The following is a 17,443-nucleotide window of genomic DNA, read 5'->3' as shown; positions in this document are numbered from 1 at the left end:
TGATATGGACACACCCTTGGACTTGCTCTAAAACACTCTCCAAGTTCATCTCCTGGAGTGGAGGAGACTTTACCAAGGATACTGCCCTTTTCTCCTGCGTCTCCGTTTCATTTCTCTTGGTCAGGAGTTATTAACCAGCTGAGTTTAAATGCAAATCATAATTTCAGATCCACAGCTAGGACAGCCTAAGCTGCAGGGGTTCAAAATCGGGCTTTGGAGTCAGACTGCCAGGGTTTGAACATGGCCCTGCAGCTGAATTTTTACCCTTGGTAATGTGCTTAGTCTCTCTGAGCCTCAGTTTCTTCTTCTATAAAATGGCACTAATAACAGAATGACCTCTTAGATTAAGAATATATAGGCTGGGTGTGGTAGCTCACGCCTGTAATCCCAGCACTTTGGGAGGCCGAGGAAGGCAGATCACGAGGTCAAGAGATCAAGACCATCCTGGCCAACATGGTGAAACTCTGTCTCTACTAAAAATACAAAAATTAGCTGGGCATGGTGGCAGGTGCCTGTAGTCCCAGCTACTTGGGAGGCTGAGGCAGGAGAATCGCTTGAACCCAGGAGGCGGAGGTTGCAGTGAGCCGAGATCACACCACTGCACTCCAGCCTGGCGACAGAGTGACATTCCGTCTCAGAAAAAAAACCAAAAAAACAAAAAAACAAAAAACAAAAGAATATATAGTGCCTGATAAAAGTAAGTGCTGAGTGTTAGCTTCTCATAAATATGGACAAATCAGTGTTCCATAACCATTTCAGTTTCTACTTTGCTTAAGGCTAGCTGCCACAGAGGTTATATCTCAGGAATTGTGGGCTCCCAGATGTGAAACTGGCCCCCAATAATCCTAAATTGTTGCTAGATAGAAAGTTGTATACTACTCACTGTAGCCCATTCCCTGCAAAAAGTACTTGAAGGCCTCGGTGAGCTTCCCAGGCTGGGGGGATAAAACAAGAGGGCATTAATCTTCACACAGACAGAGAGGCAGAATTAAATGGGTGTTTAAAAAAAAAATTTCCTTACCTGCACTACCTGGGGCAGTCCCCCACAGTCTGCCATCTAGAAAAGGAAAAATATGCAAGTCAGCTGGGACTTACCCTTAAGAGAATTGCTCTGAACACCCCAAGTCCTTTCAAACAGAACAAGATCGAATTCTAGGTTTTAACGTTTAACTGCAAGTCATACAAACATTTATAACCTTGGATGAAAATCTGATATCATTATTACATACTTATTTATCAATAAGACTGAAGCCCTGACTTTCAGGCCCATGGTGGGAATTTTCTGTTGAGGTGATAGTGAAGTTAACCACTATTCTCAACCATGAAAAGCACCTGAAGAATGTTCCTTTCAGAGCCCTCAAACAGTGTGACCCTAACTTCTCAGTGCATCGTGCTTTCCAAGTCCCATTTCAACTCTACATTATCTTTCCTCCATGAGTAAGGACACTCAGTATCAGGAGCTGATACTGATTCAGCCGGCTCGCTCAGTCAGTTACTTTCCTCTAATAGCTGGGTTTGGTAATGCTGCTTTTCACTTCATAAACATTTACAGCTGGTTATTCTCATGCGTCCAAGGATTTCTAGGATATGGCTTCATTAGTGTGTGCTGGAATTACCTGAAGGACTTGTTAAAACTCAGATTCTTGGATTCCTGTCCCAGAGATTCTGATTTGATAGGTTTGGGGTATGGTTCATGATCATGCATTTCTGGCCAGGCGTGGTGGCTCACATCTGTAATCCCAGCACTTTGGGAGGCCGAGGCGGGGGGATCACCTGAGGTCAAGAGTTCCTGACCAGCCTGGCCAACATGGTGAAACTCCATCTCTACTAAAAATACAAAAATTGGCCGGGCGTGGTGGCTCACACCTGTAATCCCAGCACTTTGGGAGGCCGAGGCGGGTGGATCACGAGGTCAGGAGATCGAGACCATCCTGGCTAACACGGTGAAACTCCGTCTCTACTAAAAATACAAAAAATTAGCCGGGTATGGTGGTAGGCACCTGTGGTCCCAGCTACTTGGGAGGCTGAGGCAGGAGAATGGCGTGAACCCTGGAGGCGGAGCGTGTGGTGAGCCCAGATGGCGCCACTGCACTCCAGCCTGGGTGACAGAGCGAGACTCTGTCTCAAAAAAACAAAAACAAAAGCAAAAACACAAAAATTAACCAGGCATGGTGGCACACACCTGTAGTCCCAGCTACTCTGGAGGCTGACACAGAAGAATCGCTTGAACTCAGGAGGCGGAGGTTGCAGTGAGCCAAGATCATGCCACTGCACTCCAACCTGGGCAACAGAGAGTCCATCTCCAAAAAAAAAATAGAACTTACAGTTCTAATAAGCTCCCAGGTGATTTGAATCTACTATCCACCGTAAAGCATTTTTAGGGCATGCTGGCCCCAGGCCTGCTCTCTTTTTTCCTACTGTTACGCACTCTGGGCTCAGATGATACCCTATTCAGGCTGACTGGCTTTTTTAAAAAAGGAACATGAATCCCATGGTTTCAATTCACTAGCATCAAAACTTATTATGAGGAGGGACTACAACTGAGGAGACTGCCACAGAAGAAACAGAAGTTTGAGATTAACAAGGGAGAGGCCTCTGAAAATTCTAAGCATAAGATTACAAACAAACATTTAATCTAACAAATATACAAAAAACCAAACCAGCACAGGCTGTATTTTCATGAAGTTTAGGAGCTGAAACCTGATTGGAATATAGAACGGTTCCCACATGCAGAGAGAATACTGGAAGAAACTATTTCCAAGTTTCTCTATCAAACTATATCAAAAATGGTTTGAGAATCAGTTCAATCTGCCATAGGAGTTATCCACTCTATTCTATGGTGTTATAGATGGGCATTTTTGCCCAAAAATAACTATGTCTATGGTTATTGTAGGGTTTAGTTTTCTGCGTTTGAATATTGATTCAAACCTGAAGTGAGAAACTAGTTTGAAACTACAAACTTAAATAATTTTTTTTTTTTAGAGATAAAGTCTCGCTCTTGTTGCCCAGGCTAGAGTGCAATGGCACAATCTCAGCTCACTGCAACCTCTGCCTCCCAGGTTCAAGCGATTCTCCTGCCTCAGTCTGCGGAGTAGCTGGGATTACAGGCGCCCAGCATCATGCCTGGCTAATTTTTGTATTTAGTAGAGATGAGGTTTCATCACGTTGGGCAGGCTGGTCTTGAACTCCTGGCCTCAGCCTCCCAAAGTGTTGGGATTACAGGCGTGAGCCACCATGCCTGGCCCCTCCCCCAAATTTTTAGACCAGCCCATCAATTGCCTGGAGGGCAGAACATTTTGAATGTGGTCACCTCAAAGCATTAACCTCACATTAGATTTTTAGGAACTACAGGCTATTTCTGGTAACAGCACTTCCCTTTCAAACACACTTCAAAGAGAAAAGGAAGACGACAGAGGTCTTTCAGACTGAAAATGTAGCAGTAGGCAACATATGATCAGCATTGAAATCTACAGTAGTCCAAGTATAAACTAGAAGGTCAGCTACCTAAACACTTTAGTAGAGGCTCTAGGAAAAGCTAGGTTGAAACAATAACAGGTAGAAATTCTTGCCTCCTATATACTCAAAAGTGGGAGACACTTGATACTATCTCTAGATATTTAGCATAAGAGTTGGTCTGTATTTGCCCTATGCATACACCCTCATCATGAGAATTGTTACTGAAAGCTTCCTTACCAACAGAGCAGGACTTTGCATATAAAGAATTTACATCCATTATGTTAATTCTCACAACATTAAATAATGTTGACAAAGTTGTTTTTTTTTTTTTTTTTTGAGACAGGGTTTCACTCTGTCACCTAGGCTGGAGCGCAGCGTCAGGAGCACAAATCCTCGAATTCCTGGGCTCAAGGAATCCTCTTGCCTCAGCTTCCTGAGTAGCTGGGGCCACAGATGTGCACCACCAAGCCCAGCTAATTTTCTTACTGTTTTTGTAGAGACAGAGTCTCACTATGTTGCCCAGACTGCTCTCGAACTCCTGGCCTCCCACCTCTGCCTTCCAAAGCGCTGGGATTATAGGTGTGAGCCACTGCACCCAGCCAAAGTTTTTAGTTACATGGGAAAGGCTATGTCATAAAGTTGAGGAAAACATACAGGGTTGTAAATACTCTCTGACAGGGTGTCACTCTGTCACCCAGGCTGGTCTCAAACTCCTGGACTCAAGCGATCCGCCCACCTCAGCCCCCCAAAGTGTTGGGATTATAGGCATGAGCCACCGTGCCTAGCCCCTCTCTAATTTTAATGATGTAAAAATGTATAGGAAAAAGACAGCAATATTTTACCAGAGGTTTGGGTGGTAGGATTACGAATAATTTAAATTTATTTTATTCCATATTCTTTCCTCTTTTTTGCAATGTTTTACAATGCGAACATATTCAGGAAAACAGCTTTATTTTATTTTATTTGTTTATTTATTTTTGAGATGGAGTCTCACTCTGTCGCCCAGGCTAGAGTGCAGTGGTGTGATCTCGGCTCACTGCAACCTCTGCCTCCCGGATTCAAGCGATTCTCCTGCCTCAGCCTCCCAGGTAGCTGGGACTACAGGTGTGTGCCACCATGCCCAGTTAATTTTTGTATTTTTAGTAGAGATGGGGTTTCACCATATTGGCTAGGCTGGTCTCAAACTCCTGACCTCATGATCCACCTGCCTCAGCCTCCCAAAGTGCTGAGATTACAGGTGTGAGCCACTGCACCTGGCCAAAAGCATAATTTCAAAAAGAGAATGAAGGCTGGGCGTGGTGGCTCACACCTGTAATCCCAGCACTTTGGGAGGCCAAGGTGGGTGGATCACAAGGTCAGGAGACTGAGACCATCCTGGCTAACATGGCTAACATGGTGAAACCTCGTCTCTACTGAAAATACGAAAAATTAGCTGGGGGTGGTGGTGGGCACCTGTATTCCCAGCTACTCAGGAGGCTGATGCAGGAGAATCGCTTGAACCCGGGAGGTGGAGGTTGCAGTGAGCCGAGATCGTGCCACTGCACTCCAGCCTGGGTGACAGAGCAAGACTCTGTCTCAAAAAAAAAAAAAAAAAAAAAAAAAAACGAAGAGAATGAGATAACCAAAGAGAGGGAAGCTTTGCTTCTTTCTGGGCAATTATTCCAATGATTAATCTGAAGCATATATAAGGGTTGGAAGTGAGGGAAGAAGACACATTACCTTTAGCAAAGTTGTATTTACAGGGTTCAGGCGGGAATTGCATTCGACCTAAAATTTAAAAAAAAGGAGAAAATAATTTTAAGAGTTGCTAGGAAAAAAAATGAAATAGCTCGGCATGAGAATGATCTTGCAAGATCAACAGCTCAGTTTGCAGAAGGCTGAACCAGCCAAAGAGATTACCAAAATACATAATGGGAGATATATTTATATGATATACTTTGATATTTCTGAGCAGATCTAAAAATTTAACTTATCTAATTTTCGGAATCAGTTATGTGTCTTTAAAAAACTACAAGCTTGAATCTAAGTTCTTTTTTTTTTTTGGTTTGGTTTGTTTTTTTTTGGGAGGACGGAGTCTCGCTCTGTCGCCCAGGCTTGCGAGGTGCAGTTGCCCGGATCTCAGCTCACTTGCAAGCTCCGCCTCCCGGGTTTACGCCATTCTCCTGCCTCAGCCTCCGAGTAGCTGTCGGCGAACTACAGGCGGCCGGCCACCTCGCCCGGCCTAGGAATCTAAGTCTTCCTACTGACTAGCTATTATAACATGAAAGAAGGTTACCTTTACTTCTTTGAAAAAATGGACTGGACCGTGGATCCTCTCCTTTTTTTTTTCCTGCGAATCTTCTTTAATGGCCTTCTGCAGCCCCCACAAACTGCCGTTTCTAATGGCTAAAGCCCTGGGCCACCTCCCTTTGCCTCACTTTTCACCTTTTTCCTAGTGGGTTTGCCATTCTTTATATCCTCCACTCTTTTCCATCTCGAAGGTCTTTGGCTTATCCGCTCCAAAGTTGAACTCTTTCTCATTTTTCTCTTATGAGTCATTTAAAAGAATCGCCGGGTGCGGTGGCTCGAGCCTGTAATCCCAGCACTTTGGCGGGCCAAGACGGCGGATCACGAGGTCAGGAGATCGGAGACCATCCTGGGCATAACACGGCTGAACCCCGTCTCCACTAAAAAATACAAAAAACTAGCCAGGCGGAGGTGCGCGGGCGGCCTGCTTAGTCCCAGCACAGGGGAGGGCCTGAGGCAGGGAGAATTGGCTGCGGACACCCGGGGAGGCGGAGGCCTTGCAGTGAGGCTGAAGATCGGCCACGGCCACTCCAGCCTGGGCGACAGAGCCGAGACTCCGCTCTCAAAAAAAAAAAAAAAAAAAAAAAAGAATCGTAGCCCTGTGCATTCACGATGTTCTGATATCCTGCACCCTTGTGTTCCATGAAGGCAGGGGAGATGCTCAAAGAAAATGTTCTGGGTAGACAATCTCGCGGGTTTCGCCCATGTTTTACAGCTAGTTTGATCAAACTGCGATCTCTCCGCTTTATATGTATTGCTAAGAACACACATATAAAACCTGCTGCTCAGAACTTCTGGATCCAGCAGCCGGTGAAATATGTAATACAAGGCAAATGAAACCACTGCAAAACACTTCGCAACTGAGTCTGAGTGAAGCACAGAAAGGGAGTGCGCCATTTGCTACAGGCTTAGATAAAGGGGAAAGGGCTGAGTGCCTTGAGGGCTTCCCAGAATCAAGCGCAAAAGCATAAGCAAAGCCCCAGGAGTAGGGAAACGGAACAGCTACCGACGGCAAGGTGGTGGAGGTCGAGGGTAGACTGTTAGGGTGGAGGCTGGGGGCACAGGCTGGAGCGGACTGTGGAAGGCAGAGCCACAGAAGGTGGTCGAAGCTGACAGGATTTGAGTTGTTTTAGGAGAGCAGTGGCCTACATGATAGACTGCAGTAGCAGCAAGCAGTGGTTAAAATTACCTAAGCAAGACCCAGTAATCCAGATGAACTTTTACTCTGGGGATTGCGGGTGGGGGGGGTATACAAAACTCTTCTAAAATCAGGGATGATATAAAAGTCAGGATCACCGAATCGGAGTTTTGATTTGCTCTATACAAAGGACAATGCAGGCAGTGACAAACGAATGTACCCGTTCACTACAGAATGTGCATTAACTCTAAAACGTAGAATTTAAAAACTGGATCCCTAACTGCTAGGTACAGTGCTTAGAATACAGTAGATAGACCATAAATACTTTCTGGAAGAAAGAACTCTCAAATCTGGATTTAATATAATCAATCATGCTCTCCTTGGTTCACTACTTTGCAATTTCTACATTATATAAGAAGTCTTGATACCTAGTAGACCAACCACAATCACTGTGGGTTTTTGTTGTTGTTGCTGTTGTTTTGTTTTGTTTTCTTTGAGATGGAGTCTTGTTTTCTCACCCAGGCTGGGGTGCAGTGGCACGATCTCAGCTCCCTGAAACCTCCGCCTCCTGGGTTCAAGCAATTCTCCCACCAAGGAGCTGGGATTACAGGTGTGTGCCATCACGCTCAGCTCGTTTTTGTATTTTCAGTAGAGACAGGGTTTTGCCATGTTGGCCAGGCTGCTCTTGAACTCCTGGCCTCAGGTGATCCGCCCATCTCGGCCTCCCAAAGTGCTGGGATTACAGGCATGAGCCACAACCACTGTTTTTTGACATCTACTCTCTCCCTGGCTGCCTGAATGCACTCAGTCTTACTCATTTTCATATTCTTCATAGCAGAGTAAACAGGAGATGATCAAAATATGATGTTGAATGAATAAGTAAGCAAGAATAGTTACTGACAATGACTAGAATTTGTAGAATTTCTTTTTGCTCTTCAATGCATGGATATTCCTCTTAATCCCTACACACTTGTGGGATAAAATGCTCTGGCAGGGGAACTAGGTTTGACTGCGTATGAAAGAGCATCTACTTGTGGTATAGACAGGGCTGCAGAATTCTCATGAACACTGAAGGTGTGGAAATCAGAAAGAGGAAGAGCCCTTATCTACATGGCCAAATTAATACAGTCTTGAAAAATAACTGCAAAGGTTGCTTTAAGTCCACACAGTTTTAAAAAGGCAAATAACTAGATACAAGATGAACAGAAATACTTAGCATTATAAGGAAATTCTGATTAAGGATATTTTCTAAAAATATTTTCCTGTATTAAGTATATATATTCATTTTTAAATGTTTTTGATAGTTTAGAAGCATGTATCTCCTCCACCTTTTTAGCCAGAAAACAGTGACCTTTATAAAGTTCCTTCTTGATAAATTGGGGTCACCTCTAAAACCTTTTTACCCCTGGGGAATGTTTTTTGAGGAAGGGGAACTGAGCGTTACTAGCCTCTATGGGAAGTCATGCCACGTATTTCACACCAGACACGGAGTGTTTTACAGGACAGTTCAGGGAGATGCGAATGTATCCTTTCACATCTGCATATTCTCACCCTACAAACATTTCCCCACTCTACAAACCTTCTCAACTATGTCTACACCTCTGATTATTTGTTAAGACTTCCTTTCCAAAAAACTTCACTCCGTAATATTTTGCTCTATTTAGGGCAAAGAAATCAAGTAATTTCACAGAGATATTTAGTTAAGTTATACATGCTGTAGGAAACACATAATAAGACATATGAAAAACTATCAACTTCATTTGTAATCAAATAAATGCAAATTACAACAGTGAGATACTATTTTTAACCTATCGAATTAACTACTAATAAAAAAAGATTCGATGCTAGACAGTGTGCAGTGAAACAGGCATGCTTATACAGTGCTGGTGGCAATATACTGGTGTATTATTTCTGGAAAGGAACCTGGCAAAATGTATTAAAGACTTTGTAAAGATTTATAATTTTGGACACATTAATTCTACTTCTGGAAATCCATCCCAAGGAAATAATAAAAGATTCAGAGTTCCTAAGGATGTCCAACAGTATCATTATTTTTATTTTTATTTATTTTTTTGAGACAGAGTGTCTCTCTGTCTCACCCAGGCTGGAGTGCAGTGGTGCGATCTTGGCTCGCTGCAGCCTCTGACGCCTAGGTTTGAGCGATTCTCCTGTCTCAGCCTCCTAAGTAGCTGGGAATACAGGGGCATGCCACCACACCCGGCTAATTTTTTGTATTTTTAGTAGAGATGGGGTTTCACCATGTTGCCCAGGCTGGTCTTGAACTCCTGACCTCAGGTGATCCACCCACCTCAGTCTCCCAAAGTGCTGGGACTACAGGCATGAGCCACTGCACCTGGCCAACAGTAACATTAATAGTGCAAAATCGGAATTAATCAACACAAGCACAAAGTTAAATAATGGTAAACCTACAGAAATACTGATTCTATAATGGAAAAATGCTATCAATAGTGTTAAGTCAGGCCCCCAAATCTTGTATATTTAATATAATCAGGTCTACGTAAGGCAAAAAATAATACTTTGTCTTTAGGTAATAGGATTATGATTTTCCCCTCATCCTTCTATTTTTAAATTTTCTTCATATTTTCTACAATGAGCATATATCACTTTTATCCATGTGCTATGTCCTTCAGAAGGAGGCAGAGGTGGCCTTCCAGCCTGCTGGATTTATGGTGGTAATCTATTCCAGATTAGAGGCTGAGGTTCTCAGAAATCTGACAACAAGTAAATGGTGCTTTAGTTGTACTACTTGCCACAAAGTGAACTACACAACACAAAGCAATCAAGAAAAAAACTGATCCCAGCTAATGAAATCTAATGATGAATTAATTTTCCAAAATGTATGACAAAGAGCAAACTCTGATATGTGCAATCAGAAAGAACAAAAACTAGTATTTACTGACTGTTTCTAGTGTGTCAGCAGTGTGCTACATACTTTTTTTTTGAGACAGGGTCTCACTCTGTCACCCAGGCTGGAGTGCAGTGGCGCAATCATGGCTCACTGCAGCCTTGACCTCCTGAGCTCAAGCAATCCTCCTACCTCAGCCTCCAGAGAAGCTGGGACTACAGACTGTCACCATGCCAGCTAATTTTTTTTTTATTTTATTTTTTGAGATGGAGTCTCGCTCTGTTGCCCAGGCTGGAGTGCAGTGGCGTGATCTTGGCTCACTGCAAGCTCCGCCTCCTGGGTTCACACCATTCTCCTGCCTTGGCCTCCCGAGTAGCTGGGACTATAGGTGCCCGCCACCATGCCCGGCTAATTTTTTGTATTTTCAGTAGCGATGGGGTTTCACCGTGTTAACCAGGGTGGTCTTAATCTCCTGACCTCGTGATCCGCCCACCTCGGCCTCCCAAAGTGCTGGGATTAGAGGCGTGAGCCACGGCACCCGGCCATGCCAGCTAATTTTTTAAAAAAAATTGTAGAGTTAGGGTCCCACTGTGTTGCCCAGGCTAATCTCAAACTCTTGAGCTCAAGTGATCCTCCTGCCTCAGCCTCCCAAAGTGTTGGGAATACAGGCGTAAGTCACTGCACCCGGCCTATACGTCTTATTACATTTTGATCTCATTCATCTTCACAGCATGAGGATGTACTTACCACAGCCTCAACTGCAGGCGAATTGTCCCCTACCACCAGTAAAGTAGAACACCTAGGTAGGCAAAGTAAGAGGTGTCACTCAGCAAACAGGCACATAAATTCCACTGAACACCAAATTAGTCTATGAAAGGCAAAGATATTTGGCAAGTCAGCTGAGGAAACTGAGGAACTTACTTTAGTGTTTTTGATGTGTTCTCATTTTGGCCCAGTATGGGTCTTTTGATCTCCAGGTCTCTGCGTCTAGAAAAACAAAGCAGAAGCAATGCCCTTTTTGGGTAAAGTCATAGCAACTCAGGTTATTTTCTGGTCATAAACACCAAAATTTATCAAGGAATGTGAAACTATCTTTTCTTCACACCTGAGAAGGGAAGAGGCCTGTGACTTGGTTCTTGAGTTGCCACTTCAGTGGCATCTGGTATGGAGCAGGAAGGAGGCTCCTGGCTTAACCCTGAAGGACTCTTTGGGATGCTACAAGGAGACAGCCTCAACACCCAGCAGCAACACCACTGAAAGTCTCAAGTCCTAAGTGTTTAATTAATTTATTTTTTTGAGACAGAGTCTCAGTCTGTCACCCAGGCTGGAGTGTAGTGGCACGATCTCAGCTCACTGCAATCTCTGCCTCCCGGGTTCAAGCGATTCTCCTGCCTCAGCCTCCCAAGTAGGTGAGACTACAGGTGCCCGCCACAATGCCTGGCTAATTTTTGTATTTTTGTAGAGATGGGGTTTCACTATGTTGGCCAGGCTGGTCTTGAACTCCTGACCTTGAGATCCGCCTGCCTCGGCCTCCCAAAGTGCTGGGATTATAGGCGTGAGCCACTGCGCCTGGCCCTAAGTGTTTAATTTACAGGAATAAATTCCTTAAGAGAAGAGAATGATTTACACTTTGAGGAGGAGGGAGGGGTGTTTTCCTTGTAACTGAGTTTAGCACAGGGTTTAATCTTTCTGATTTCAACTAAAAATAGGGAGGCTCTGTTACATAGAGGAAAGAGCTAGAGAGACAAGGTTCAAAATCTGGCTTCACTCCTTACTGGCTGTATAACTTTGGTTAAGTTGATCCATTTCCTCAATCTTTGTCCATGTTTCTAGAAAGCCAGAAGGGGCTCACATTTTCACCTCAGAGAAGCTCGTCCCAAGATTAGACAGTCCTCTCTCCTTCTCCCGCCCTCCTCTTTTTAGAGCTGTTTACAGTTAAGTGAAGAAATAGGAAAAAACTATACCTATTGTAGGAATTCAAGAAGAGCCGCAGGTTGTGTTGGTTGATGTCTTGGGCAATATGCATTCTGTAGGCTTGGATCATGTCCAGGTTGGCCTGTAACTCTTCCTAGAACAATTTAAAGAAGACATGGGCAAGCTTTTGAGCTCCAGAATAAGTCCATCTTGTTTGGTTTGCATTTTCATTACGAGTCAAATCGTGCAGCTCATGATGGGAACTGGGGCAGAGCCTGGGGACTACTGATGTGCTCGTAGGCTGAATGGCTGATGATTTGCATTAGACTGGTTCCGTGCCATATTTTGTGTCAGATGAGGGCAGCAAAGGATTCAAGTACTAGTTGTGGAACTTAGGTCACCTCATCACTCTGAACCCTGATTTCTTTGTGTGTTTTTTTAATGTTCTGCCATTCTTCACAAAAACGGAGATACTATAAAATGAAGACAATAACCAGCTATCTGACAAGGCTGTTTTAAAGATTAAGTAAGAAAAGTTATAGAAACATATAAACCACAAAGTGTAAAACAAATGTAGCGTAACATTTCTTTTTTTATGAGACGGAGTCTTGCTCAGTCACCCAGACTGAGCAATGGTGCAGTCTCAGCTCACTGCAACCTCCACTTCCCGGATTCAAGCGATTCTGCTGCCTCAGCCTCCTGAGTAGCTGGGATTAGGGACATGCAACACTACGCTCAGCTAGTTTTTTTGTATTTTTAGTAGAGACAGGGTCTCACCATGTTGGCCACACTGGTCTTGAACTCTTGACCTCAAGTGATCTGCTGCACCTGGCTACATTTCTTTTAATAACCATAAATCTGTGCAATTAACTTATCTATATCTTCAATGATATAATCAGCATATTACCTATCTATATTTACCACCATTTAATATTATACACTGTATAATTATATATTCCATTGCGTTTATGACACTTTATTGATTTAGTAATTCATTTAGTAATCTTTTAAATTTTTTATTTTCCAGAGATGGGGACTTACACTATGCTGCTCAGGCTGAGTGCCAGTGGCCATTCACGGCACTAATCATAGGTATGGCAAGTTGAACTCCTGGGCTCAAGTGATCCTCCTGCTTCACCCTCCTGGGGAGCTGTGACCCAACAAGGCACACTCAACTGTATGCCTGGCTGATTTATTTTAATCTTACTCCAACACTTTTAAAGCATAAAATACGAGAGAAAACAAAATGTCTATTTACAGTGAAAAGTCTCCCTCTTCCACCACCCACTGTTTAAATGGTCACTCTGTTGCTGGCCTTCTCAGAATGTTCATCTGAGCTACACACATACATCATTAAGCAGTTTTAAGCAGGAAAGGAAAATTCTTGCATTGGGAGGAAAGAAAATAATATTCAGGGATAATTAAGAAGTCTGTTAATCCAGGGCAAGTGTGCTAAAGTTCCACCACAAGCCTTGTTAGAGAAAACACAGATATGGAGAACTTTCTCACATTTTCACAACATGTTTTTATGTTATGAAATGACCCAAATACAGTTTGGAAACTGACAAGAGTTACCTGAAACTGAAGGGTACGCTGAATCAATATAGAAAAGGTTTGTTGAAAGCCAGTCTCATTTCTACAAGATTTTATAAGGAAAAGTAAATACAAATGATAGGCCAGGTGTGGTGCCTCATGCGTGTAATCCCAGCACTTTGGGAGGCTGAGGCCAGGAGGATCTCTTGAGGCCCAGGAGTTTGAGACCAGCGTGGGCTAACGTAACGAGACCCCCATCTCTACAAAAAAATTTTAAAACTAGTCTTTAGTGTGGTGGTACATGCTGTAAAACTAGCTACTCAGTGAGGCCCTGAAGGAGGAGGATGGCTTGAGCCTAGGAGGTCGAGGCTGTAGAAACTAAGATGGCACCACTGCACTCCATCCTGCGACAAACAAGAGCAAGCCCTGTCTCAACAAACAAACGAATAAAACAGCTCCCCATGTTTTTAAAACACAAATTATAGTCCTCCAGACATTGTTCTACACTTGCTTTCCCTTGTTAAAGTAATGGTAAAGATCATTTCCTGTATCTGGGATATATAGAGCTATCTCATTTATTTACACTACCTGTTTCCACATCCTTGCTAGTACAAACGTATTTTAATTTTATTTCTCTTATTGGTGAAGTTGAACATTATTCATGTTTAAAACCATGTTTGTTTCCATTTCAAAGGTAATACAAGCATTAACTTGCTTACATGTTTTAAAATTTATTTTAATTTTTATTATCTTTTTTTTTTTTTTTTTTTTTTTTTTGAGACGGAGTCTCGCTCTGCTCGCCCAGGCTTGGAGTGCAGTGGCCGGCATCTCAGCTCACTGCAAGCTCCGCCTCCCGGGTTTACGCCATTCTTCCTGCCTCAGCCTTCCCGGAGTAACTGCGGACTTACAGGCGCCTGCCACATCGCCCGGGCTAGTTTTTTTGTAGTTTTTTAGTAGAGACGGGGTTCACCGTGTTAGCCAGGATGGTCTTGATCTCTGATCTCGTAATCCACCCCGTCTCGGCCTCCCAAAGTGCTTAGGATTACAGGCTTGAGCCACCGCGCTCCGGCTTATTAATCTTTTTGAACTGGTGAAGAGCAGTAGTGGAGAGAAAGGGGGAAAGAGTATCAACAGGGCGACTTCAATCTGTAACTAAACTGCTGAACATCAATTTCAGATAATCCCTACCTTCAGACCGCCTGTGATGCTTAAATTTTAAATGACTCTTCAGTCTTATGAAAATCCACTGTGATCTCATATGTTTATAAATTAAACATATATTTTATATATATATGTAGATACATAGTTTTATATATACATAGTTATATATAGAGAAATTGTGTGTGTGTATATATATAACTCTCTGTATATAGTGAGGATGTTCTTGCTTTTTGGAAATTATTAAATACTGGTCTTAGCTTTCCCCTCAGAGGCCTATATGAAGTAGTATTTCTTTTTGCTATGTTGCCCAGGACGGTCTCAAACTCTGGGCTCAAGTGATCCTCCCATCACAGCCTCCCAAGTAGCTGGGACCACAGGCATGTGCTACTAAGCCCAGCTGATTTTTGAATTTTTTTTTTTTTTTGAGACAGAGTTTTGCTCTTGTTGCCCAGGCTGGAGTGCAATGGCGCGATCTTGGCTCAACGTAACCTTCGCCTCCTGGGTTCAAGCAATTCTCCTGCCTCAGCCACCTAAGTAGCTGGGATTACAGGCATGCACCACCACACCGGGCTAATTTTGTTTTTTTTGTTTTTTTTTCCCCGAGATGGAGTCTTGCTCTGTCGTCCAGAGCTGGGGTGCAGTGGTGCAATCTCGGCTCACTGCAACCTCTGCCTCCTGGGTTCAAGCAATTCTCCTGCCTCAGCCTTCCGAGTAGCTGGTACTACAGGCATGTCCCACCACACCTGGCTAATTTTTTTGTATTTTTAGTAGAGGCAGGGTTTCACCATGTTGGCCAGGCTGGTCTTGAACTCCTGACCTTGTGATCCACCTGCCTGGGCCTCCCAAAGTGCTGGGATTACAGGTGTGAGCCACCGTGCCCAGCCTAATTTTGTATTTTTAGTAGAGACAGGGTTTCTCCATGTTGGTCAGGCTAGACTCAAACTCCTGACCTCAGGTGATCCACCTGCCTTGGCCTCCCAAAATGCTGGGATTACAGGTGTAAGCCATGGCACCTGGCCAATTTTTGAATTTTTATAAAGACAGGGTCCCATTATGGGGAACCTGCCTCAGCCTCCCAGGTAGCTGGCGCTATAGGCATATGCCACCACGCCCCGCTAATTTTTGTATTTTTAGTAGAGATAGAGTTTCGCCATGTTGGCCGGGCTGGTCTCAAACACCTGACCTCAAGTGATCTGCCCACCTCGGCCTCCCAAAGTGCTGGATTACAGACGTGGAAGCACTGCGCCCGACCCCTAATTTGTAGTATATTAATACAATGAACTGCTGCTACACAGTAATAAAAAAGAATGAACTACTGACACATGGAATGACATGGATGAATCTCAAGACAGTATGTTGAGCAAAAGAAGCCAGACTCAGAGAAGTAAACACTCTGTTATTCCATTTATATGAAGTTTAAGAACAGTCAAAATTAATCTATGGAGGTAACAGAATAGTGAAAACCTTGTTTGGGGTGGGGAATTATTGAGTGGGAAAGGATAATGAGTAAACCTTTGTGGGGTGATGAAAATGTTTTATTTGTGTTCTGGGTGGTAGTTACAAGAAACTATACATCAGTAAATGGTCACTGAGATGCACTTAGGATGTGTGTATTACACTATGTATAAGAATCACCTCAATTAAAGAGAGGGCAAGATGGAGGCAAAACCCAAAGGAGTCAGCTGGAAGAATTAAAGTGGTTGCCACTAAAAAGCAGAATATGGGGTAGGTGGCAGATTCTTTGTAATAAGCCCTGTAGAACTTCTCTACTCTAAAATATATGTGAATTCGTAACTTTGATAAAAATATGATGAAATAAAAGACTATGGACTTTGGACTTAGCCTGACCTGGATTCAAATGTCAGCTCCACACTTACCATCTGGACAGTGGTGGCAAGTTATGTGGCCTCTCTGGTCTTTGGTTTCCCTATCTTAAAATCAGACTAATAGAACCATGTAAAACACAACTTGGTTTGCACATCTAAAGTACTTATAAATAATCAGTACTCGGTAACTGCTAGTTTTCTTCCCATCTGCCATTTTCCTTCAGATACTATTTTAAAATAAGCAGATTACAATTGAGCACCCACTCTCGTCTCCCTATTCCAGACACCTCACAGCTCTCTGACCTCACTGCTCATTTACTCCATCACTCCTTTGTCGGTCACCCAACTCACTTTTCCCTTTCAAGGGTCCCCCTCACCTACCAGTTAAGCTCCCTCCCCTACCCAGCAATTATGTACACGATAACTGCCACTTTCTGTGAAGACTTCGGTTTCCTCACCAGTTGAAAAACACGGGGCATGAACAAGATAATCTCTAAGCTTCTTTCAGCACTATTATATCACGGTTTTCCCCCCTGAAATTTCTATTTCTGTGAAGCCTTTCCCAGACCTCCTAATGGCTCTAAAGATGTCTGGGGAGGCACGTGATGTCAAACATTAACAGATGGCATGCTACTTACAGGAACAGGTAGCAGGAGATGCTATCTTCTCTCATAGCTCCACATGTCAACTGCCATGTGGCAATGGGTTAAAGATTCACCTTTGCAGGGCCACATGCCTTTCAGACTACATTGGAACTGTTATTTACTAGGGTCAGGTAAATTCTAAGGCAACCCTTCTTTCCTGAGGTAAAATAAGAATTTGCATGCAAACCAATAAACACAGCTCTTCTGGGTGGAACAGGTACTTACCGGCCCAAAGTGATGAGCCAAAATAATGTCCACAACATTGGTTGTCAGGCCAGAGAGCTGAAAAGATAAAAAACTCTGTGTTAAGAATGTAAGCATATGCAAAAATTTATCAAGCTACCCAATTAAAATGAGTGCACTTTATTATATATGTTATCTCTTAAAAAACAAATGAAAAACCCTTGGCCGGGCACGGTGGCTCACACCTGTAATCCCAGCACTTTGGGAGGCCATGGTCAGGAGATCGAGACCATCCTGGCTAACACGGTGAAACCCCATCACGCTCTGCCTTCTTTAAATCTTTTTAAAGATCACTAACTACCTTTCAAAAAAGTTCCTAGATATCGACTTATTGAATCTCATGGTTTGAGTATCAATAAAGCTTTTTTTTTTTTTT

At 43.3% G+C, this 17,443-nt stretch overlaps 1 protein-coding gene across 1 annotated transcript in view; it reads right to left on the bottom strand.

Annotated features, from left to right (window-relative positions):
• The window catches only part of LOC108524114 (protein NDRG3-like), a gene marked incomplete at its 5' end in the record, with an annotated part of 20,930 nt that extends 3,824 nt beyond the window's left edge, over positions 1-17,106 (bottom strand). Inside the window, 7 exons of the mRNA XM_017865005.1 lie at positions 884-935; positions 1,022-1,057; positions 5,176-5,223; positions 10,494-10,545; positions 10,668-10,733; positions 11,711-11,814; positions 17,050-17,106. Of these exons, the coding sequence (XP_017720494.1) occupies positions 884-935; positions 1,022-1,057; positions 5,176-5,223; positions 10,494-10,545; positions 10,668-10,733; positions 11,711-11,814; positions 17,050-17,106 (415 nt within the window). The remainder of the gene's footprint in view (positions 1-883; positions 936-1,021; positions 1,058-5,175; positions 5,224-10,493; positions 10,546-10,667; positions 10,734-11,710; positions 11,815-17,049) is intronic.
• Positions 17,107-17,443: the final 337 nt, after the last annotated feature.

Source organism: Rhinopithecus bieti, unplaced genomic scaffold (genome assembly GCF_001698545.2).
Source record: "Rhinopithecus bieti isolate Rb0 unplaced genomic scaffold, ASM169854v2 scaffold_78508, whole genome shotgun sequence".
NCBI lineage: Eukaryota > Metazoa > Chordata > Mammalia > Primates > Cercopithecidae > Rhinopithecus > Rhinopithecus bieti.
The sequence above is the reverse complement of the archived record's forward strand: the minus strand, read 5'-3'. Positions and strand labels throughout refer to the sequence as shown.